The 26,486-nt window shown below is 38.2% G+C and overlaps 2 protein-coding genes across 2 annotated transcripts; one reads left to right on the top strand and one right to left on the bottom strand.

The window, feature by feature from the left end:
- Nucleotides 1–484: 484 nt before the first annotated feature.
- LOC136252446 (protein mono-ADP-ribosyltransferase PARP3-like) lies at nucleotides 485–12,551 on the bottom strand. Its single transcript, XM_066044874.1, has 14 exons — nucleotides 12,234–12,551; nucleotides 7,761–7,885; nucleotides 6,620–6,784; nucleotides 5,656–5,832; nucleotides 5,171–5,318; nucleotides 4,803–4,861; nucleotides 4,592–4,759; nucleotides 4,473–4,541; nucleotides 4,272–4,361; nucleotides 3,429–3,518; nucleotides 3,198–3,375; nucleotides 2,906–3,052; nucleotides 2,560–2,743; nucleotides 485–663 (listed from the first exon to the last, which is right to left on the bottom strand). Exons 1-13 carry the CDS (start codon nucleotides 12,475–12,477, stop codon nucleotides 2,568–2,570), a joined length of 1,836 nt encoding a protein of 611 aa, XP_065900946.1. The 5' UTR covers nucleotides 12,478–12,551; the 3' UTR covers nucleotides 485–663; nucleotides 2,560–2,567.
- On the top strand, nucleotides 12,535–22,165 carry LOC136252445 (protein mono-ADP-ribosyltransferase PARP3-like). Its single transcript, XM_066044873.1, has 14 exons — nucleotides 12,535–12,861; nucleotides 13,246–13,388; nucleotides 14,290–14,454; nucleotides 15,013–15,186; nucleotides 15,543–15,690; nucleotides 17,305–17,363; nucleotides 17,407–17,574; nucleotides 17,625–17,693; nucleotides 20,345–20,434; nucleotides 20,887–20,973; nucleotides 21,025–21,202; nucleotides 21,257–21,403; nucleotides 21,815–21,997; nucleotides 22,047–22,165. Exons 1-13 carry the CDS (start codon nucleotides 12,603–12,605, stop codon nucleotides 21,985–21,987), a joined length of 1,860 nt encoding a protein of 619 aa, XP_065900945.1. The 5' UTR covers nucleotides 12,535–12,602; the 3' UTR covers nucleotides 21,988–21,997; nucleotides 22,047–22,165.
- Nucleotides 22,166–26,486: the final 4,321 nt, after the last annotated feature.

Below are 26,486 nucleotides of genomic sequence, written 5' to 3'. Positions count from 1 at the left end.
AAGGTTGTGAAGCAGGAAGTTAGAAACTGTGACCATGTTGAAAGTTTATCCCTACTTTTCCGTCTTCCTTGAGTTATTGGAGCCCGGCATTGTGATATGCACTCATTACTGAGTCTAGTGACCATGCATACAGCTATTAATTTATTAGTACATAACCATCCTGCAAGGAGGCTACAGGCCTACAGAAAGCTATAAGGAGAACAACATGATACGTACAGTTTAGCAGAGTAGTGTTGACAGCGAGCTCAGCTCACAGGCAATAACTTCTCAAGAGAATATACAGGTAGCTATAGCATCCTTACAAGTGATGGTGTTGATGAACGTGCAAATTAATAACAGACACTTCAGGAACCATAGTGGGCTTGGTGTATGAGTCAGACCTGTTCTTTGTCCTCATTATGGAGGATTTTCTGAAGTGTCCCTAATTTGTTGAGAGAAGTTCCACTGCAAATCACATCAGCAGTGTGTAGGGATGACACTTACAAAATGTCAACAGTTTGAATATAAATATAAAGTATATATAAAACTCTTGAGCACACACACACACACACACATACAGCATATACAAACAATATGTGATGTACACACAACAACATATCCTAGTCTGTGATGATGATGATAGATGGAGAGGAGGAGTAGGTGGGGATTCCATAAAATGTGTTCCTGTATGGATAAATAGAAAAGTTATTACTGTGAAGAGAAACATTCTAGAAAAGTTAGTTACTAAACACTTAAGTCACTAAAAGTTTGGACACTAGACACACTCATGATTATACATACTCTATACTACTCATGAGTCACTAAAAGCTATGTGGGAAAACCCCTACATTGGACATATTATTACCAATGCCAAAGTAGGGGTTTTCCCACATAGCATTGTAATAGCATCATGCTTCCTGTTTCACTATTATTTTATCACAAGATTAATTTTAAATAGCCACATGTAGTAATTAGAACTGTATTACCGTATAGCGGAAAATTTTGGCGAATTTGGCGAGCGTGCATTGATTCGCCAAAATTTTACTCGCCATTTTCCTAAACACTGAAAGTGTAGTAGACGCTGTTCATTAGTGGGTGAATATTGTTACAGCGGTGAGTGGTTAGTCTTCCTATCCCATTGAATACAGTATGGTTTTAGACTACTAATAGCTCAGGCAGATGGGCAATTCAGCTCAAGCGATTCAGCTCAGTGCCCTCGCCTCGCTTGCCACGCGCGTCCCAGTGACTTAGCAAGCTAGTGCATGCTGTTTTAATTACAGCTAGCTATTTGCTTAAGAGCGCGTCGATTCGAATGAGAGGCATTGAACTGTAGTAAGCTTCGTCGCCTACGCAGTCAGATTAAAATTGCGTAGGAAAAAGTAATGTCATACATTCGCCAAAATATTATTCGCCAATTTCTACCAATGATCAATTAGCCAAAAATTTCTCCCGCCAATATTTTCCGCTATACGGTACTTAACATGTAAACCTACAAAACTTCACCAAACACATGCACCTTGTCCACATAGGCCACTAAATGGCTAGTGGTGTTCATCAAACCATAACTTGTTCACTGAAGGTCATGGTGGCTAGCAATTTACATTCACATAAAGCTGGCATCATAAGCAACAAACAATGAACAATATTTACTGATCATTGTTTCTTCCCTTATGTATGGTGTGTTGTTTAAACACGATGGTACAACTAATTCACGATGTGTTTTAAAGAAGGAAGATATAGTTGCCGGCTCATGCTTGAAACTCAATCATTTTCTATTATTCTCAAAACTATTATAGGGAGAGATGGACAAGAGTTTATCAAAGGGGGTGAGTACCCTGAGTATGTCATACTGACCTGGAATATAGTACTGTATGATAAAGTTGACCCGCTGAGTGAAACCTGGCTGTTTTTGCAAAATTCTATTTTACTATAAAATTGTATTGAAAAACTGGGTAAAAGTACAAGCGCTACAGAAAAATTTTACACACATTTCAATTGCTTTGTTATGTACCAAAACAAAGCTCAAATCAATAAATCATATATACCATCAGATTCTCCTGTTCATTGGGAATATGAAAATCTTTGTTTCATGTTTGTATAGTATACAGTATGCGAGTTGTGGGCACTTATTCACTATGTGGTAAAAATAAAGTTTACCATCGTCATTTAGATGCTGAAATGGCCATCTTATTTGTCCACATGGAGGCGTACACGGAAAACACTATAACTTGATTGATGTGCCAGTTCATGGTGAACAGACTGAGCCAAATCCCATCTTCGTAGCTTGTTTCAGTCGTGCGTTATGGTTGATTAAGTAAGTGCCTGTAATTTATTTGCTGTATTGTTGCTTTATAAATCGAGTTTATTCCTGTTCCAACTGTTTATCGCTATAACTCCAAGATTATTCTTCACAAAAGGCTGAAACTTTGGCTGTCCACTCCCTTTGTTACCACAGATAACAGAGAAGTAATAAAATGGAATTCGAGGAATGTGTGAAAATGGCCGGGTTTTGCTCAGCGGGTTACAAATTACAAAGCCTTATGCCACTACACACAATGGTCAACTATCAACGAGTCTTACCTATTAATTTAGTAGCTAAACTTCATCTTCAACAAGTAGCGTAGCCTACACTGACTCTCCTTGTAAATTAGGTACTCGCTCTGTGAGAAAGAGCTGTGACTGTAGGTTGCCATGGGGATGGGTTTGCCCTGAGGCACAGTGACTTGTTTGTTCTCCAATAAGATGGTTTTATCGTCCTTAGGATCTGTAGGCAAGCAGACACTGAAATAAATCCTTGCATACCTTCAGAGTGTTTGTTTTCAAAAATAAACAAGAGACAATAGATAGCTACAATACACATACAATACTAAACAGAATAGAAACAATTTTTGGTCATAAAAATAACTTTGTGGCTCACACAGCTTACCTGGTTCAGTTTGCCCCCGGGCTACAATAGAGTCGTGTCCATCAGGAGGTTTGGTGAGGGTGTGGTTATCCCTGTCAATGTGTTTTTCTCTGCCTAGGGCAACCTCCGCCAGAAACATCACCCCAATTGAGTCATTAGTCGTACCAACTGTAATTACATCATACTACAACACTATACACAAGTGTGAATGTATATCTTATCAAACTAAGAGATTCCTTACAAGTTGGTGACTCTTGCACAGTAAATTATTAGAAATTTAATTTGACACACTTAACATCACATAGCTACTTACCATAACCAGCTGATTTACTGTTCTCAGATGCAAAGTAAATTCCTTTGCCAACACGACCCCCAGAATGTGGCATGATGCGTAGACCACTCTTCAAAATGGCTGCCACCACAGCAACATTGGTGCCATGCCACAACAACCGTCGGTTCACCAGATGATCATGAGATGCAAACCTTGTGTTCTACACAGAATTATCCGTATTGTCAATGGTGTGCAGTAATTGGAATATCATACCGCTCCATTTCTGTCCACTTCCCATGCATCCAACAGTTGTACCTTCCGCCATGTTTTGTCCTCCGTGGCCTTGATATAGTTCTCTATGATCTGTTGAGAGGAAAATGATAGACACTTTATACTGTGATGTGTGCTACCTGGAGCACACAATTGCTGTTCATGTTCTCCTCTGATACATATAACATAAACACAAGTTACTGTTACATTGATAATCAGATCAGTATAACCCTATCTATCAGCTGCTGCTTTTGTACATAATATTCCAATGGGCAAAACAGTAAAAGATACACTTCTTTTTTAAACTTGTAATGGAGCTAAACTACAAGCTTCACACCTTAATTGTCATTTCTCTAATAAACTGAAAAGCATTATCTTGTTCTCTGAGGTATTAGCTCAATGTGAACATACTATATTAAACATGTTCCTTTGATAAATATAGTTCCTTTGATAATCAAATTCTAATAATTCTCATTGAATAGAAAAGTGGACTTTATCATCAGATTAGCTACATTACCTACCGTACGAGTTGGTCGATGACAACGGTGCACAGTGTTGTCCTGCCATGCTTGTGTGTGTGGATTGTGCCAGCCGTGATCAGGTCGTACTTTGCCAATCTGGACCTCAGATCAGGCTAGGCTACCCGCTGAATTTAAGCATATCAACAAGTGGAGGAAAATAAACTAACAAGTTGTTAATTTAAAAGATTATTGAATATCAGCTATAAAATATTGACAAAATGTCTTGTTGGTGCAACACCACACACGCACATACACACATGTTCGTGCGCACACACATACAGTACACATGTACTCGCACGCGCACGCGCACACACACACTACACACCTTATAATTCTCATCCTTTGTGTCAACATGACTCAATCTAGTTTGTAGTAGTTCATAGTTAATATCCAGGGGGTGTGGCACCTCCTCAAGCTATAATAAACAGCAATACAACACTTAACTGGTCACGTAGTAAATAAACATGAGAAACAGTAACTCAAAATGCAAAGAAAATCACTTCACAAAATAAACCATGGTTTATACCTCTTCTTTCTGACTTGCTTCTTGTTGATCCTTTTGCATTGATTGAGCTATTTCAATATCTCCCAACACCTGTGGTGGGGTAATCCTCTTATTATGTAATTAATGATGACATCACTGACCAATAACATGTCAAATTTCTTCCTTAATGTTTCCTCATCATCGATCACTGGGGGAACTTTACGACCAAAGTCATGAGGTATGATGGTATAGAAACGGGAGCTCAGCTCTGAAAGCTTCGCTCTGTTGGTTGATTTATTTGCTAACAATGCTTCAATCTCCTCCAGCACCTAATAACGTTATCAACATCATGTGTACACCACATGTCACCACCTCAAATCCTTTAGCAATTTGTGACTTGCTCAACTTGCCCAGGGGCATCTTCTTTGTGTCTGTGAGTAGAAAACAACAACAAAGGAGCAGTCATTAACAACAGTTATTAGGGACTGAGGAACTGTTCATGGTTACACAAAGAAATTGCAGTGAGCATATGTAGTAAGTACGTGTGTGTATGTGTAGCGCATATGCGTGTGTGTGTGTGTCTCGTGTGTTTGTGTGCATGTGCGTGCACATGTGTGTACTGCGTAGTGAGAGTGTGTGTATGTGTAGCACGTATGCGTGTGCAGTGTGTGAATGCACGTGTATGCATGCGTGCATACGTGCGTGCGTCTGTGTGTGTGTAGCGTGAGTGCAGTGCTTACCCAGCTCCAGTTTCTGCATGGCATTATTGAACATGTCATTATCAAAGATCATCCTAACTAATTCTTGTGTTGGCTTATCTAGTGAACATGCCTTCACCTTCTTAGGAGGAGCATCAGGCTCATCTCCCTTGACAACAGCTCCTGCTTCCTGTGATGTAACATGACATCATCATGGGGTAAACACACAGGAATCTATATAAGCTGGATGCAGACACCATCAGGAAATACATATGTTCTAGTGATTTGTGTACTAAATTTATAATGTCCTTATTATAGTAATGATTTGGAGCAAAAACACAAACCCTTCAGTGTGACTCAACAGATTAGCCATGATGATGGCAGAATGACACAGCAAAAGAAACAAAATAACAACAAGCTCAGTGCTGCTTATTAATTGGGTGAATTACTAGTTGGAAACGTGAATAGTGAATTTCGTACTTGTATTTCAGTTACCAGGGGTTACACAATCTAGCCAATCAACTCACATCATCATCATCATCATCATCCATTTCTAACAAGGTGTACTTGCCAGGTGCTGGAACAAAATTGTCTCTGTTCTCCCATTTGTTCTTTGTCTTGTCCGTGAATTTCTTCTTGAATTCCTTAGCTGCATCGTCCACACTACGGAAAGGACCCTTCATGGCGTTCTGACCTGTTTCTCCCTTTAGATAACAAAAGATAATTTATGCTCTTTAATTAGAAACAGACTAGGGGTGCATCAATATGAATTTTAGTTGATATTCCAAAAAGCCGATATATTATCAATCCGATATGGTGCATAGACCTTTTCTCTAACAAGTTACACTCTAAATTCAGGTATAAAGTGACAGTGCTGGAATCTATTCAACAGCTGACATTACATTAACAGATGCTACTAGGATATTACTACAGCACAAGTAACCATAAATATACACCTGTATCTGCTGATTGTTCACACATGTTACCAATCCGATACCGATATGCAAAAACAAGGCCAATATAGCCGATAACTGATAGCTTATCCAATTATCGATACACCTCTAAAATAGACTAAAACAATAATTGTAAACTGAACATATAAGAAATCTCTTATAAAACAAGGACACAATAGTAGACACCTCCATAATAAGAATAAAGACTTCAGTCTAACAGGTCTGGGGTCATACTTTAATTCTACAATATAATTACACAAATGGCAACAATTGAGAATTTTAAAATTTGACAACAAACTACTACAATGTGCATCAATCTTTAAAATTTTAACAAAATAAAATCATTACTATTTACACAGTAAATTAGACACATCATAAGTGCTCAATCCCACTAGGAAAGGGTCTACCACTACAGCCTATAGAGGTAATTAAAACTCTGATAAATGCAGAAGAAATCCCAGACACTGTGGCAACTTGATCCTCCAATCTAGGGATGTACCAAAGCCCTTTACACACCCCTAACACAACACACACTTACCACTCGGCCCCATCTGTTCCACACATAATACATCTGGAATGCTCCCTGTAACATTTGGATCAGGTAGTATTTGTTGTTGTTCTGTCCGATGTTAGTTTGGTTGAGCATACAGTCCCAGTCATCAACCACAGTGTAACCATGGGCACCAGGTACCATCTGGTCAACCTGTAGTGGATTATAATATTGTATGTCAAATACTATTAACTTACATAACACATACAAGCACACACATACACATGTATGCACCACAAAACATAGCCTTATCAATCAGTTAAAAACAAGTCACCCTGTCGAGAGATCAGCTTGAAACAATTACCCTGTAGAGAGATATCAGAAGACACTAACACACTACTCAGGTTCTAGCAATCTAGAATAAGCAGATCCTGGAACAGGACGTTGAAACGTTGGCCTGGTCTTCCCAATTTATATATATATATATAATCAGCTGTGCTAGCTAGCTATTATTGTTGCAGTTTCAGGAAGTATGGCTGCTATTCGTGACCGTCTCAGCAAAAAAACCTGACCAGTTTGTACAAGCATGAGACATGTGTATTGAGAAAATGAAATTTAGAAAAAAAATGTGTACCCTACAAAGAAAAATACATAAGTTTTGATTGGGCCTTTACTCAGAGAAGGAATACTCAAACTGATTAAAACTATACACCATCTTATTTGCCTGCTCATGAAGAGTCTGAAAATCTTCATTTCGTTTCTGTAGCCACAACAGTATGCGTGCCACATGCATTTGTTTATGATGCAGTAAAACGTAAACAAGATTGTCATCAATTCTTCAACTAAACCGTGTTCATACCCACATGCGTAAGTGACTACAGGGCTAAAACTATACCATGGTGAACATTTTAAACCAAATTCCAACATTGTAGACTAACGCAAATGGAAGTTATGGCTGGGAATGTCAGCGCTTATAGTTTATTTTCACTAGGGTTGCTGTACAGATCGATTTCCTTGCTCTTCTACTGTCTAGCACTATATTTCAAATACTACTCACCACAATACACTGAAACTTTGGTGATCCATTCCTTGGACACTGTAGATAAAGCTTTAAAAAATGCGAACAAGGTGGGTTTTGGCTTAGACAGTCACATTCAATTATTTTACATACTCACACAATTATACTAACTTTTGGTGTTCGTTTCTTCTGTTCTCCACTCTTCAACTTGGCCACAGCTTTATCATATTCACTACTACTACCAGCTGCCTCTTCTTCCTTATTAGGTTGAGCAGCTGCAGTCTTGCCATCATCAGCTGTTCACACAATAACAAAATGATATAGCACTGTATTTCAGACACCTTCAGGGCTCAACCCAGAATATTAACCTAGAGGGGGCGAAGTAAGTCGCTTTGGATTCTAGGGGGGTCTGGGGGCATGCTCCCCCAGGAAAATTTTGAAAATTTAGGTGTAAATATACTCAATTTTGGTGAAATTTTACTGTGATGCCATTGAATATTGACCATTGGATTATACAACTTTGGGATCAATTAAACCTTTCCATTTCTCAAGGCTTTAGGTATAAACCTAGGGGGGGCAATAGCTAACCCAGAGGGGGCCTGCGTCCGCCCCCCACCCCCCCCTAGATTAACCCCTGACCTTAGAATCATGGCTATTAGTGAGGTGTCCTTATTTCAGGGGTCTACACTATTACAAATAGGATCATGGACAAGTGTCCTTATTATCAAGGTGCCCTTATTTCAGGGGTCTAAATGTGTACACTAATACAAATGGGATTTGGACAAGTGTCATGGTGTCCATTTTGAAGCTTCAACCGATTAACAAATACAATAAAAAATTATACAGTACTACCGTACTGTATATTAAGGAACATGGAGGTTAGTGTTTTTCTGGCCAAAAATATCACTCAAAAACAATACCTTCCTAGTACCTTGGCAGTATTGGTTAGGCATAACCAAGCCTGAAAGTGTCTTCAGTATGACCCAAAATGAATAAGCTGATAAAAATTCTAAAACTTTATTTTATTTACTGGAATTTTCTGCTGACTGACTGAACATGACCTAAGTACTGATGTATTCAGACAAGCGTAACTTGATAACGGCTAAGACTACGAGCTTGATTTTTTCACTGTTCAACATCGCTTCAGTCCAACTGGTGCCTTTTGGCATACCATAGTATGTACAATGCATGCTTCATGGACTTACCAGTGTCCTCAAGTGCACCGATACAAGTTTTAGCTGATATTCCGATAACCGATACAAAATAATATTATCAAGCCAATAAACAAAGCCGATCTGATATGCAGCATGGACATTTTCTCTAACAATTTGCACTCTAAATAAGTGACAGCATGGGACTGTGACATTACATAAACAGGCATTGCTAGGATATTACTAGAGCACGAGTGCCCATAAAGAGATGTTTATGCATATATATATTAGGGCTGAGCGATACTGCCATTTTAGTATCATGATCGATACTAATGCCACTATTCACGATACTTACAAATAAGTCTGGTGCACCATAGTGGATTGCTCAGCATTCCTTCAGGAAGTCCTTATAGGTGATAGGAAACTAGCCTGTTTACAGTAACAGTTATTGCACCACGGTTATGTTATGGCGTTCATACTTCTCTGCAGGGGTAACAAGGTTATCACTTACAAGGAGTACTGCATAACAAATGGATTTTAATGACAGTAATGCACAGGCAAGGTACCACGATAGTTAATAATGAAATATTGCGATATCGAAATTTCAAAATATCGCGATATATTGCTAAAAAGATAATATCACTCAGCCCTAACATATACCACTTTAGCGTGGGCATTCAAAGGCGCCACTCAGGGTTAAACTCACATATCCACCGGGCAATATCTAGATATTACCCGGGCAATATCATGGGAATGCAGTTTGCTCGTGGCTTTGATGCCCAACCAGTTCAAAGATACCTGTACGAAATGCTTTGACTCATTTTATTGAGCAACACAGAGTATTTCATTGTGAGTTTTAGTTTACACATTATAGGTAAGGCTCAGTGTAGTTGCGAAGTTTATATGATTTGACAATAACTAAATTACATTCTAAGACAACTGATCTGTAAAACAATTGCTTGGACGATGCATGAATGCCTATTTCTACCCATTGCGTGGGGGACATGTCAGCCATTGAGCAGACCACGAAACAAGAAGAATATGACAACTAGGTGAGTAGCTTATAGTCCTAAGTACTTAACTTATGTCTTACTGCCACAATAGCAAAGGTTTAATGTAGTATTAAAACTTTACACTCCAAAAATCGATATCACACAATCGAAAGTTTCTGAAACATAATGACATAGGAATAATGTTCTGAGAGCTATTTGTCCATGTAATTGAAACAACAATCGATCATCAGATGCTAGTGTATAAAATAAATGGGGTGAATGATCTGTAGTTCTTTCACCTATCAGGTGAGTGTGCCCTGAGTAGTATATATCACTTATACCACAACTGTGTCGGGATTTTGCTGATATATACACCTAAGTTACCCCTCAGGCCTGTGGCCCCTCGGTATTCGGGTGTATATATCAGTAAAATTCCTCACAGCCTTGGTATAACTATTACCTGTATCTGCTGCTTGTTTACACGTCTTACCGATCCAATACCGATATGCAAAAACAAAGCCGATACAGCCGAACACCTCTACTTCTTTGTGTCCCATTCATCTTTGCTGACAATACAAGGTGTCAATTTGTGGTAGTACCACATGATGACTTCCCTAAGTATGTTTGTAAGGGGAATCACCCGAGTTTTACGTAGTGACTGGATTGATTGCAGAGGTCCTTCGGTTGTAACACTGTGTAATGGGCTGAAAACAGGTGAAAATGAAGCATAGTGCATATGGCCACTTCGCTATTTCAGTAACTGATAGCTAGAGCACACGTTCAGACGAAAACAGTAACTCTGCAGGCACCATTCTTTCTTTTGATGAGGTATGTACAGGTTCACCAGTCATAATTATAAGTAAACAAACATGTATAAGAAAAAAATTTTGAATTTAAGTTTGGTTAGGGATCATAGAAAAAGGTAGGAAAACAAGGGAGGTCACCTACAACTGCAGATATACTATGGCGACCTCCACTAGTACGTATATCTGCAGGTGTAAGCAACCTCCCTTGTTTCCCTACTTTTTTCTATAATCCCTAATTTTAAACTTTTCCTTATAGCGTAAATCGCCTATTATCAAATGGTACGTATTATCGAACTTAACACACTAGACAAGCTACTCAACATACCAAAACCAATAAACACTAACTAATTATAAAGACTTTTTGAGCTGTATGGACCACCAATACAACATTTACAACAGTTTTCTTCAGTGGTTTCTATTGGTAAAGGGCTTCAGAGGCTCTAGTGGATATGCAGTGGCACAAAGTGAGCAAAATTACAATTATTTTAACAAACGTCTATAACTTCTCACCACAACAACGCACGTACTTTCAGTTTGGGTCATTCAATAGAGGAGTCTTTTGTTCTCCCTGAGTACCAAGTTTTAAGTAAATCGAACCAGCAGGCCTCAAGTTATGAGCAAAACGGTAGCGCCTATAACAACCATGGTTTCAGTGTAACTTGAATAACTCGTGAACGACATATTCAATCTCCGTAAAATTTCTGTCACAGATTTTTATCCGGTAGTTGGCTATCCCATAGAAACCTCAAAGTGACAGGGTAATTCCCTAGTATGTTATTCATTGGAATGTGCGAATTGTTCGAAAATTGGTCATTGAGTAAGTACGGCTGTTTGATAATACGTACCGGTGTTTGAGGAGTGGTAAATGATAAGCTCTACTGTTTCGTACATAACTCGCAATGTGTTGGTGTGATTTACTTACAACTTGGTATTCAGAGAGACCAAAGGCTGCTAAGTTGAATAGTCCAAATTGGAAGCTGCGTTGTTGTGGTGAGGAATTATAATGATTATTGAAATGTGTTCGATAAATGGCGACTTACGCTACTTGTGTTATTAGCTTTTATCTCCACCCAAGTCGGCCATTCCTTCCAACAGATATATCAATTTTTTTTGTAACATATTGGCTGAAAGCAGATGTTACACATTTTAAGCTAGAAACTAGCTAAGAATGTTGCATTTTTGAGTCACATGAGCTACCTAATACCTAGTTAATTAATTTTTAAAATCTGCCTGTCCACTAATATTGGGATGATAAACTAATAAACAAGTTTGTGCGTTCACAGCTTTACAGTACAATAGAATGGAGAACTGGAAATTGAAGACTTATGAAGTTCTGGTACCAACTTGTGCTACAACCTTTTAGTGAACTAAGAAAAGAAAACCCTTAAACTGCACGGCATCTTGCTGAACACCACACACTTCACAGAATTCCTTCACACTATAAGAGTGAATAATTTTATGTTTAACTGCACGTCACATGCTGGGTACCTGGAAAGTGATAAACTTAAAATTTTAAATGAATTCTGCAGTTACCAAACACAATCAACACAAGCATTCATATCAAATATTCTACATCTTGCTGTAGTTTATATGTGTTGTTGAATTGTCAGGTCATAACCAAGTATCGACCTGATCACTTGGTGATGTACAATTAGCACCCTTACACACTACACGTGGTTTACACGTTCAACATACTTGAATCCACTTTCGCCTTTTTAGCTGATGGAGGTTGTTCTGAGTCTGTTTCATCGGAGCCCTTCAATGCACCTTCTAGTCTTGATACCAACTCAGCCTTTCTGCCCGTCGTGTCTAAGTTTCGTGCCAGCAGCTCTTTCCGTAATTCCGCCACAGTCATCTTGGCCGGTTCCTTAGCGCCTTGTTTACTAGCATCATCTGTAGATTCCTCATCAGCGACTTGTTTTCTCTTCCTAGCCGGCATTGTAGCAAATTAAATCTAACACGACCTCGTACAACTGTACAAAAAGGTTTAACTCTAATTAATTCACACAGGGCAAAAAAGGCGGGTTGCTATCATCACGTGTACTTCATAGTGCTCACATCACGATGCCGGGTCGCAAGAGGAAGCAAGAAGACACCACAGATGCTGGTGCTGCTGCTGCTGCATCAGCGCCAGCTAAAGAACCAGGGAAGATGACAGTGGCGGAACTGAAGAAAGAGCTTCAAGATCGCGGATTGGATACCAGTGGGAAGAAGGCGGAGCTAGTGGCACGATTGGAAGGCGCCACAAGTAGCTCGAAGAGCGGCACGGACAGCACTGACGCTGGTAAACCACCAAGTGCTAAGAAACAGAAGACTAGCTCAGGTACGTTGTGTGTGTGGCTTCATATATGTTATTCACACTTGAATACCAACCCCGGGGGTAGTTTGGGGGAGGGGAAGTGGATATTATTTCTATGAAGAAATGTTAAAGCATCTTTCCAACATGGCTAGGTATGCCAACATTGGTGTGCATGTGTACAACAAGGGGGTGTATGATCTGTGACTGCAGTCAAATGAAAATATCCATCAGGTTAATGGTCAAATTTTGACAATGATCAAAATTGAAAATCGATCTTGACTGGCTTTGACTGTAGTCGTAGATCATACATAGTACAGAGGCTAGGTTTGTACAAAACTGTTCTTTTTGAGACAACCCTTGCTACTGTGTGCTATTAGTAATCCCTTAATACTTTTAATGTCTTCACAGCTGCTGCCAGTGGAAAGGGTAAAGGCAAGAAGGCAGCTGCTGCTGCTGCAGATAGCAAAGCTACTGAGGATGTCTCTGATTTTGGGAAAGCTGTAGCTGCTCTTAAAAGTGAAGGAGGAAAGAAGAAGAAACGCAGCCCCAAGGTATCCAATGAGCTAGTCTTGCAAGCCAGTCAGTTTTGTGTGGACATGAAAAGACAGACAAAAAAAAACAACATCTGGTAACCTTTATCTGTATATTGTTGGTGCTGCTATATTCTTGCAGAGCAATCATATAATGACCCAACACATAGAGCTGCCCTTCTGTTTGGTAATAAAATTATATTCCTCTTGCCAACAAAATACTTGCAAAGAGTACCAGACAGATTTTACTTAGTGCTACCATGGGGGGGAGGCCTAGATTTGAGTACATACATATGCTCTTAACTATCCCCAGTTTTTTTTTGTTTTTTTTTTGAGCAAGAAACTTTACTCACATGGTTTCGGTCCACCTAGTTGTTTAAATGGAGACCCAACTCTGCAGAGTACCAGTTGTACCATCAACAGGTACCTGGTGTTGGCCAGGGAAGCAAATGCCACAGTGTCCGTATCTCACGTGACGGGTGAAGGTCCAAATTCGGGTACCCACACCTTTACCTGCGAGACATGGCACAGCCTCCTGTGAGTTACTCCTGGCACTACCTCTCAGCATCTGAGTAGTGCACAGGTGAGGCATAACTCTGCTAACATGGTAGCTGGTAGCCCAAGTCTCTGATTGGCAGCATTTGTTGTGCATGTTAGTACAGGCTGGATCACACTTGTAATATGATATATGGTAGGAATGTCAACTATTAATCATGTTGGTCAATAGTTTCCTAATAGAGAGGAAGGTCAAAAGTGGGATGGTCATTACAATTGATGTAACATTGCTACACAGAAGAAGGTCTTAACTCTTGAGAACAAGTAGAAGCTCTTGGGGACTTGAGACTTCACTACACACATATGCACACTGACATCCTAATTCACATCTGAAGATTAACGTTTACAGTATAATGGTTACCCACAGGTGGACCAGTATGTGTCTGCTGCTCATTTCTATGAAGTGGTTGATGACTGGGACTGTATGCTCAACCAAACTAACATCGGACATAACAACAACAAATACTATGTGATCCAAATGTTGAAGTCTCGTAATGGTACCTACAATGTCTGGAATAGGTGGGGACGTGTGGTAAGTGATGTATGTATATTGGTACTATGAGAAGTCCTTTTTTGCTTCAGAGTCAATGTGTCAATGTTGTTGTTGTAAATGAAACTCTACAGATCCTAGCTATTGTGGCTCCTTGGTTTTCATACATCTGAGTATTTAGTGCCAAGATTACGATTTCCTGTATTTACAGTTTCTCTCTGGTCCTTGTTTTGAGATAGTTCTCTAAAGAGTGGTGCAGCACTACTCTACTTTGTTCAAGGTTCCTTTGATGTGGTAAAAAATAAAAAATAAATAAAATGATTTTGATGTTGACAGTTTTACTGCTGTACTTTATTTTGCTGGGGAGAAGAGTAGTCATGTAGACCTACAAGCTTCAACATACTTTCTGATCAGTAGAGAATAAAATGTGCTATAGGGAGAGATATGTTGTAAATATGTATGTATAGTCTGTAGGTAAAATGTTGGCTAAGTACTTGGAGCAGATTGTGTGTTGGGTAAAAAGTTTTGCTTGCAGTGGCTCGAGTCTGCCATGTTTCCAATAATTTATTCTACGGTGGTATATGACCAGTACTTTTACAGGGTGAACCAGGCCAGACTGCCATGAAGGGTCCATTTGGATCTGTCGATGCTGCTACCAAAGAATTTCAAAAGAAATTCACAGACAAGACAAAGAACAAATGGGAAAACAGAGACAATTTTGTTCCAGCACCTGGCAAGTACACCTTGTTAGAAATGGATGATGATGATGACGATGTGAGTTGATTGGCTAGATTTTGTTGCCCTTGGTAACTATGTAATTTGTATAAGAAAATGTGTGTATGTAGTACAAGTGTTGTAGCTGATTAATGTGGTCACTTGAGGACACCTACATAATCCAGACACTTAGCTAAGGTCCTAAAGTATCCCTTAGTACATTAAGGACACCTTGATAATCAGGACACCTTGATAATCAGGACACTATTGGTTGGTCCCATATACAAGTTTCACTGCAATATTATGTGTTGTAGCTATGTGGACATGTACAGTGTGGGGTATAAAAGTGACTAACAAAAGTTTACCAATAGTTAATGTTGAATCTAGTTGATTAGTGATGTGATTTTACATCACAGGAGGCCGGGACAGTAGTTAAGAAAGATGAAACAGATTCTCGGCCCAAGAAGGTGAAGGCGTGCTCACTGGACAAGCCAACACAGAATCTAGTCAAAATGATCTTTGATAATGACATGTTTAATAATGCCATGCAGAAACTGGAACTGGGTGAGTTTTCTGTGAGTGCAACAAGTGTGTGCAGCATCCATACACTGTACCTGTCAAGGCCATCTCACAATGATGCACTATAGCTTTTCCTGTGTAGAGTCCTTGACTTGGTGTGCTACTTACAAAACCAAAACTTTGAATACCATTTGAGATAAGTTTGACAATAAAATATTCATCCACAAGAGCATTCAAAATTTGTTCTCACAACTTTGGGTTGACCAGTACAGAATTTTTAAACGAGACAGATCTCCTTGATGACGAAAGGAACAGTCGCAATTATTAAAACCTCCAGCTGAAACACTGGATGGTAACTTGTAAAACACATCTGGTATACTAGTCTCTTCTGTCCAGTGTCACATCATGCCAACCATTCAGTGGTATGTTGAGTAACTTCAGGTCAGCATTCACAGCATATCTCCATAGTTGCTTTAAGGTCTAGCCTTTACGAGCTCCTCAAACAATGCCTTTTTGGTTGTCAATTATTGTCCACTGTTCTAACCACTTCATCTTGCACATACACACATACACACTGTATATACATGCTACTAGTGATGCCACGATATATCGTATATCATGATAGAAGCATTTTATGATAATCGTGATAGAGAAAAAAAGCTATATCATGATATAATAAACACAAATTATTTAGTGAAAAGTGACTGATATTTGCAAAATATGAGGATATTTTTCCAGCAACATGTGGTGATGCATAAACAACAAGTGTCAACTTCGTCAAATCATTACGATTAAATAAAACTTGTCCTATGAAAACATTAACATACTCAATTCATTTATTATGTCCTGACTAAGTCCCATGATATCGTGATTATTGTGATCATAGATACTAGAATACATAATGGATTGGAAACACAATACATTTTACGGTTACGGGCTCGATACGGTCACGTGATGACATTTACGGGGCACAGCAGCATTTTAAATAGGCACAATACATTTTTGTCGAATTTGCCCAGAGTTTTCTCGAAAACAGGTATCTTGTTCAATTCGTTCATACTTTTTTTAGCACTCTCGAAGGTATGAACTTCTCTTTAGTGTAGCATGTATCGCTAGACTCCTTTTCACAAAGCCAGGAAAACCCCCACAGCCACTACTGTCATGTAGCCATTCTTTCGCTTCGCTTACGGAAAGTAACTGCTGTACAGTGCTAAAAATAATTATTTTGCACTCATTACGATGTGGCGAAACTGTTCAGCACTTCTAAAACTTTGTATGTAATACCCCCTATGCACTAAAACCCCCACACTAGTTTTTGAACACAAATTTCGCATTCCTTTCTTCACACCTTCGGTTGTATGAAACGACTAACCTTCAGTCACAAACCAATAAATAGCTGAATCCTTTAGCAATGATTTAACGCTTTATAAAACCTGTAATAGTAGTCTCAGTGTTAAGAACAACTGCAGTTTGTACATTGGTAACGTTGCCATAAATCACGTGACTGTATCGAGCCCGTAACCGTAAAATGTATTGCGTTTCCAATCCATTATGTATTCTAGTATCTATGTTGTGATATTAAAAGTTTCATATTATGACATCACTACTTAATGCTACATACTATATGAAAAGATTCTGATAGTTATTTTCTACTCATAGACACAAAGAAGATGCCCCTGGGCAAGTTAAGCAAGTCACAAATTGCTAAAGGATTTGAGGTGATGACATGTGGTGTACACATGATGTTGATAATGTTATTAGGTGCTAGAGGAGATTGAGGAATTGTTTGCTAAGAAATCAGCCAACAGAGCAAAACTTTCAGAGCTGAGCTCCCGTTTCTATACCATCATACCTCATGACTTTGGTCGTAAAGTTCCCCCAGTGATCGATAATGAGGAAACATTAAGGAAGAAATTTGACATGTTATTGGTCAGTGATGTCATCTTTAATTACATAATAAGGGGATTACCCCACCACAGGTATTGGGAGATATTGAAATAGCTCAGTCAATGCAGAAGGACCAGCAAGAAGCCAGTCAATCACAGAAGGTGTGTTGCTATAGTTACATTGTATTACATACAATATAGTTACTAAAAATGACCTCACAGTGTCTATCCTGAGAACGTGGTATATTTCCTATGATGGTATGTACGCAATATATGCTGTGACTGAACCTTGGATACTTAAAAGTTAGCACCAATTTATAAAATCCTGATAGTTAACTATCATCTTAAAAATGGCTGAAAATTCTTTCAAATGTAGATTTGCCTTACAACACGCTCGATCGTGCTACAGTGCTTGGATAAAGCCTAGAATAATATCCGTTAACCGCAGAGTAGCATGGTCCAAACTGTATATTCATAGGATATTTCGTTTATGAGATATATACGTTTGAATGCATGCGTGTAACAAGAGCCACTATAGTGGCTTTCACGTTTAACGGAACACTTTTTTTTATTAACTTGGGGGCCAAAGGGTAAAGGCAAATCTACATTTGAAAGAATTTTCAGCCATTTTTAAGATGATAGTCATGATGATACTACCTGTCACAAAGGAGAGACGGAATATATAAGGGTAGTAAAAGTTATATGATGTAGATCTATCCTTCGTGAGTAGTTTAATGCAAACCACGAAGGAATAGGTGGTCCCTACATGGAGTAACTGGAGTCCAAGTTTGTATGTCAAAACGCAAATTTTTCGTTAAATAACTTTCGTGTTTAAGAATCAAAGCCACTATTGTGGCGTTCGGGGCCAAAGGGTTAAGGTCCTAAATCAGTCATTTTACCTGTATAGTTTAATAGTCAGGTGCAGCACCAGCACTTTAACACTATTATGATCGAACATGCTCCAATGGAGCAGTCAAATAGTTTATTTTGTACTTAAATTTTTGAAACATTAAGTCCGATTATAGAGTATCGTATTATTCAATAATATTGATGACTGGGCCTGCGAAAATAGGGCATGTGAACACATGATGTTTGCCAAACTTCCATCACTCATAACTTTTTGTACCATTATGCTATAGCAATGCAATTTTTAGCTCTTAGTAGCTATTTACTTGGCTTTATGATACAAGATTCAGAATTCAAATATTCTGTTTCAGTACTGAGGTGTGACTGTAGAAGAATAATGGGATGTACTTTATGCCCACATGCCCTATTTTCGTAGGCCCGGTCACACTGTTTTTTCACAATACACTATAGTTATTTTTTCTGCACCACCCAGCCCTAAATACATAGTGTATGTCAGAGACAGACAGATGTTCTCTTTTTGTATGGCAAATAGTCACTATGCTAACTCAGTAATTTAAGCTGCCATCTGCATTTTAATATTTTATATATCAAGTACAGCTATGTACCATACACCCAATCATACAGTACGATAGTGCTGTATAGTAGGGACCACAAAGGAGTAAGCGTGGCCCACGAATAAACATCACCCAAAAACCAGCCTCAATTTTCCCTGACAATGATGAGATAGTAGTATTGGTTAGGTAAAACTAAGCCCAAACAAGCTTTCAGATCAACCTGAAATGCTTTTAACAAGTTGCTATGGATTTTTTTACGAAAGAAATTAAAAAGAACTTACTACTGACTGACTGATGCCTTCAGGCAAGCGTAACTCAATAACGGCTAAGGCTACGTATGGGCTTGATTTTTTCACTGTTTGATGTCACTTCGGCCAGAGAAGTGCCTTTTGGCATACCACAGTATGTACAATGCATTTTCATGGACTTACCAGTGTTCTCCTTTGTGTCCCATTCATCTTGGCTGACAGCAAAAGGTGTCGATTTGGCGGTAGCTAGCACATGATGGCTTCCCTTCATAACAGAAATCGTCCGTATTTTCATAGTGGCTACTTTGATTGCAAAAGTGCTTTTCGAACAGTTCTTGATTTGTTATGCTGTGTAACGGGTTGAACATAGCTGACAATGAAGCGTAATGGATACTTCACTTTTCAGACAATAATTGGTAATTGGGGTGCGTAGCGCCATTTCTTTCTTTTGATGCGGTGTGCGTGGGTTCAGTCATAATAATTTTTTATTTTACAAACAAGTACACAAAAAATTGGAATTTTCAACTAGAGTAGGGACCATAACACATCGATAAAAAGTACTGAACAAGTTGGAGTAGTGCACGATATTAAATCACAGTAATACAATAAGAAGTGTTATATCCCTACTGTGCTCAAAATACCATAATGGAAATGCACAGTAGGGATATAACACTTCTTATTGTTTTACTGTGATTTAATATCGTTCACTACTCCAACTTGTTTCAGTACTTTTTATTGATGTGCTACGGTTCCTACTCTAGTTGAATTCCATTTTTTTGTGTACTTGTATTATTGTGATACACAATATATCAATAGATTGCTGTCTCTTGAGTAGTTGTGATATGGTAATGTACAGTACGTACCGCTCAAACGTAACATCATCTTGCGAGAGTGTGAGCAATTTAAAAACTTGCTAATTAAAGGGCATGACACCTGTTTCGCTTATGAGTATTCATCCCGTTTCAGTTGGGATGAATACTCACAAGTGAAATGGGTGCCATGCCCTTTAATTAGCGAGTTTTTTAATCACTTACACTCTCACAAGACGACGTTGCGATTGAGCGGTACTGTATCTATATATTAATTGTCCCATCTCTACTGAATGCATACAATGTTATCACTTTCCTATCCCTCACTACTGTAGCTGGAGGAGATTCCTCACCCATTGGACAACCATTACCAGATGTTACAGACTAAACTAGCTCATATCAAGCCATCTGAAAGCACTCATAAGGTGAGCCAGTAACACTAGAGCCACTGGAATGGTGATTGAGACTTGATCTATGTATTACGTTTGCTTGTTGACATAAACATGAAAGCATTAGTATTTGTATACATCTTCTGTAGGTATGAGTAATAGGCCATGTCAACTTGATTAGATCCAACCGGCCCACTTTTTTCTGTAGATTGAAAAATTAATGTAACTTAAGGTAAAATGCATGCAATGGCTGCACACCAGCAAGTGCCACACAAGTACCCATTAATGTGAAGGTGACAATCATTAACTCTACTTTAACTTGATTAGTTGTTTCATAGATGAAAATTGGGTAGGTAATAAACCGTCAACGTATAAGTATGGGTACGGTGTGGTCTCGATGAAGCAGATTTTCAAGTTGGCTGGCTTAGTCAGAGGACCTTTTGCACAGTGATCTAGGCAGGTCTTGTTAATGTACTTACATCATTTAGATCATTGATAACTACGTCAAGGCCACAGAGAGCACTTGGAGGAAGACACAGCTCATAGATGTATGGGAGGTGGACAGGAGTGGAGAAGTTAGCTGTATCCTATTATATTAGAGCATCTCCCTCATGTTATTCTAATAGGACAAGAGATTCTCAGCACATGATAGTTTGGATAACCGACGGTTGTTGTGGCATGGCACCAATGTTGCTGTGGTGGCGGCCATTTTGAAGAGTGGTCTACGCATCATGCCACATTCTGGGGGTCGTGTGGGCAAAGGAATTTACTTTGCATCTGAGAATAGTAAATCAGCTGGTTATGGTGAGTACGTGATGTTATATTATCTGTCACCAAATAAATCCATTTCTTGTGTAGTACGAACTACCAACGACGCCATTGGGATAATGTTTCTAGCTGAAGTAGCTTTAGGTAAAGAACATGGCATTGACCGAGATGATAGTAGGCTGACAAAACCACCTGGTGGATATGACTCCGTTGTTGCTAGGGGCAGGACTGAGCCAGGTGAGTAATGTATTGTTCTGTTTAACAGGTTGTGGATCAAGTACTAAAGAACTGAAAGCATCGAGATACTCTAATAGAGTGGTCAAACAGTCTAATATGTGACCCGCTAATCAAAACCAGACTAGTTTGCATTTTTCTTGAATTACTTTTTATGACCTCTTGCTGTCTAGAGGGGAGAACCAATGAGCTGTTAAAATTTTCAGCTAGTGTAACATGATACATATCTCTCAATATCGCCCAGCACTATCAGTGTTCAATTACTTTTTAGTCTGAATATATACAGTAACATTTTTTTGAAGGTAGTGGTTACACTGTACACAAACCTTTACTTTAGCCAGTATAGTAGAATAAATTGTGTTTGTATCACATAAGTATCTTCCGACTCTCTTTATTACAATTTTGTATGTGCAGATCCCAAACATGATACCTCTATTACCCTGGACAAGAAGACGGTGGCTGTTCCTCAGGGTAAACCAATCAGTACATCACATAGCAACAGCAGCTTCTCTCAGAGCGAGTACCTGGTATACAAGGAGAGTCAGTGTAGGATACGCTACATGTTGAAGTTGAAGTTTGGTTACTAACTAACAACAGGTATGTGTGTTCTATTAGAGTATTTGACATTTTGTTTTTCTTTTTTCAGATTTATCCACTGCCTTAGGAAATTTTTAGCAATATTATATTGACCATTTTATTTTGAAATATAAAGTGTGTTTAGTTTTATGCAGTTATAGAGTATATACAATTAATCTGACAAATGAATGTGTTACAATATAGCACTTTGATGTAATGCAATAAGCCAACAGAATTAGTATCACTCTTGTATGTCAAGGCCCCTCAGATCTGTAATACTAATTTTATTGGCTAAAATGGTATGGTGTGATTCTATTGGAAGCATATACCAGTGCATCTGATTTGGCAGCCATAGTGATATGCTTCGGCGTAACAAAATCTGGTTAGGCAATGATTAAGTGTTGTCAGATTAGGACAGCTGGCTATGGTATTCAAGACAGTAGCTCTCACATTGTAAACATGAGAAAAATATAGTGTATTATTAATTTGTGAAAGCTTGCAAGGCAGAAAGAAAGTTGTAATCATGGTTAGAATTATAGTTTATATAGCTATCATTATAATTAAGTAACTGACTAGCTATTACTCTGACTTTTGTATAGGAATGTGGTATGAAATTTCATCAGTAGAACCATCCTAAAAGTGAATGATAAACAGTCACTGTAAGACATAATGATTGTTGGTGAACAAGCCTCTAGTTTGGCTTATGGTGTCCACAGTCTTACGATTTGTCTTATTCATAAATACATAAAGAGTCACAGTTGGGTTGAAATCTGCCAACCATTCATTTATATATAGGCTGAATATTGCACAAAATATATTGGTAGATCTCGTTTTTTCCCTGCATGTCACAGCACTTGCAGTAGAATAATACACATGATTGTACAATAATTATTATTAGGCCATTTACTTGCTTTGTAAAGATTAATTGAACGCTAATAACAATAAAGTATTTACTAGCTTCTGGCATAGTTACCACAGTGTATCCATTGAATCCAGCATTAATTCTACAAAGGAATAACCTAATAGAATCCTCCATTGTAAGCAAGGCCAGCCAGGCTGTGTGCACAGTGTATGCAGTTGCACGTGCGTTTAAGTGCATGCACGTATCTATGTGCCTTTAATTGGAATTTAAAAATTGGCTGGAATATATGCAGAAAAGGGCTGTACGGAACAGCTATGAAAGTTAGATAATTTGTCACCGTATTTTTCTGAACTCAATTGGTTGCCATTTAGGAAGCTATGTATTGTCAATACCACCACTGTAAATGCATTCCCACCATTGTCATCTCCAATTAAATTTGGTCATTGTCATTCTCAATAAGATCTAGAGTCAAAGATTATTTCATTAACCCTGAAAGATTCACCTCACTTTCTCTCAAAAATACTTCTGTGCAAGAGTTTCCCATTGGTGGAATGCTATACCATCCACTTTTCATCTGATCATCCAATAGCTACCAACAATTCCATCATGATTACCATTCTTATTGACTTAATGATTGATGATTTGGGTTGTAATAGTTATTAATTTTGTTTTTGCATTAATTTTACTTACTTAGTTTTTTTTTTCTATTTTGTGACTAGCTATGAGTTGTTATCACTCCTGCAAGGAAGCACGGTTTAGCCGATTGCAGGAGTTAAAACAATAAATCAAATAATCAAATCAAAGAAGGGTGTGACCACGCCACGATAATTATAGTAAAGTGGAAGCCTATTCTACTGTATAGCCAAAATATTTCAAAGGGGAAAATTTTCTGCTGATTTTAATTTGCAGTTGTGGAGGTACCAACAAAACCTTTGTCCTAGATCTCCATATAGCCTAATACATTTTGGAAGTGTTTGCAAATCATCAAAAAATTACATTGCCTTTAATGTAGGGAAGATATGCATGAGTAAAATCACTAATAACAACACACACAAGAGAATGTACATAACAATGAAGTGATTCAGTTAAATGAACTAATTCTACCCTCTGCACACACAAGGTCAATAGCTGCAGACTCTGAGGCCAAAGCAGTGGTAGGTAGATCTAGAATCTCTCAAACAAGCTAGTGATGGCTGCACAGATTAGGGAAAAGACTTAGTTTACATCTGAGCCAGTACAGGGTCTGGCTGTAAGACTGTCCATTTTTTTCTGACGCTAGTAGAGCGGCTATTCTCTTGTACACCACTAATGCGGCCAAAGGACCCATGCCTCCAGTGCATGAAAAGACTGAAGGAGAAAATGTCCCATGTTCTATTTCATGGATTGTCTCTTCATCTTCATATTTTCTCTTCTTCTCTGGCTCCGCACACCTGTAACACTAGGGTAAAGATACTGAACAGTGTGTGGGAGCAAAAGGATTAAACACTTTGACATAAAATTCTGACCACGACACCACGTTCCCAAAAACCATTGGCAACAACATCAAGACAGGCCCCATCTTTTAACATTAGCCGATCTATGCTGAAAAAGATTCCCCTGATAAAGGTTTGTAGAGATGGTTCAACTTCAACACTATGACACGGCCAACAATTAATACCTTGTTTCCTGTCACCCGCCTTCATCTAGTTTTGTTACCCGCATTGGTAATTATTATTATTATTATTATTGTAATTGGCATTTATAAATAATTAAACTGAAATATGGAAATTGTTTGTAATTTGTGTGCCTCCAGGATTTGTCTATGAAGTTAGCATATCTAAACACACAAATAATGATTATTTAACAAGCAAGGCCAATCATTTTGCAGGCCTACATGTACAGATGGTTCATTTCTCTTCACTGAGGCAGCCAGCTGGCTAGTATATGATGCTTGTTTTTACAGTGTTCTCATTTTCAAAACTAAAGTTATTCTATACTCTACCATTTTATATCTCATGATCTATTTATACTCTATCAATTTAAAATTTGGGGAGGTTAATTGTGAGATCCACACCTACAAATAAAGTTAAATTGAGAAATGACATTAATTGAATTTGTTGTTTTCCCACACATTATTTATGTGTTTGCCCAGAAGGGGCAACTGTTTCCCCCTCTCATAGACAATGTATGGAAAAACGACAAACTTTAAAATGTTATATCTCATGACCTATAGCTAATGCTATCCTTTTAGAATTTGGAGATGTTACTATAGACATTTACCCCTACAAATATTGTAAAATTCAGGTTGCTAGGGACAACTTTTGTTATTATGAAATTTATCCATTGGAGGGAACAACAAGGGAAACAGTGCATGGTGGTCGCCAGCCATATCAAAGGCACAAGGCATCACGAAAGGCACCACGATCACGAAAGGCACATTGTTCAACCTCAAAACATTTTCCCCTTGAAATATTTTGGCTATACAGTAGTCCTGGTCCTATATCCGAGGTCCTATCTGCTTATCGATAGATGAATTTCATAATGAGGAATTTTAAACTGCTGCCCCTATCAACCTGAATTTTACATTATTTTGTAGGTTTGAATGTCAAAAGTAACGTCTCCAATCTTTAAAAGGATAGAATATAATTACAGGTCATCATGAGTGAGAAATGACATTTTAGAGTTTGCAATTTTCCCATACATTATCTATGGTAGGGGGTAACAGTTGCCCCTTCTGGGCAATCACATAGATAATGTATGGGAAAACCACAAATTTCAAAATGTCATATCTCATGATCTATATATAGCTCTACTCTATCGTTTTAAAATTTGGAGAGGTTAATTGTTGGATTCACACCTACAAATAATGTAAATTGAGAAATGATATTAATTGAATTTGTTGTTTTCCCACACATTATTTATGTGATTGCCCAGAAGGGGCAACTGTTGCCCCCTCTCATAGATAATGGGTATGCGGGTAAAATGACAAACTTTAAAATGTTATATCTCATGATCTATATATGTTATCCTTTTAAAATTTGGAGATGTTACTATTAGTCCAGCGCCTAAGCCAAATATTCGTTCACTTTTTGATAAAAGCACCAATTTTTTTTACAGAGTATATGGAGCGTGCACTAAGTGTTTTAAGAAGGGGAGGCACGTAAAAAGTCCTCAGGAACACCCCTTTTTGCACCCTGACAAGAAAACTATTTGTTACTATTAAAAATCAATCATGTTTCTATCAAGTTAACTGCTGGGCCTAGTATCATAGTAGTACAAAGCATACAGCTGGAACATAATAGCCTATTAGTAATCTATAAAAAAACAAATAGTTTTCTCACCTAGGCAGTAAACAAAATCACTAAAATTTCCATTTGCAGGGATTCTGTTAAAGTTTTGGACCTTCAATGCTGACAATTGTGTAGTACTATGTACAAGGATCATCCTGATGTGTATCATTTCTTTATTAAAGGGGTATAACAGAAGTTATTTAATGCTAAAGTCACAGGTGGATAGCTCACACAAAAAACCATGAACTGCAGCAGTTCAATTATCAAGTACAGAGCTTGAACAAAAGGTCCCTTGTCCTTATACTGTGCACCATATGAAAGGTAATTAAATTTATAGTTTAATGAAGGCAGTTGCAAGTTGTTTCAACATCTTGTTCTC

The sequence above is a fragment of the Dysidea avara genome, chromosome 4, assembly GCF_963678975.1.
Source record: "Dysidea avara chromosome 4, odDysAvar1.4, whole genome shotgun sequence".
Taxonomy (NCBI): domain Eukaryota; kingdom Metazoa; phylum Porifera; class Demospongiae; order Dictyoceratida; family Dysideidae; genus Dysidea; species Dysidea avara.
Note: the sequence above shows the minus strand (reverse complement) of the source record. Positions and strands in the feature narration are given on the sequence as shown.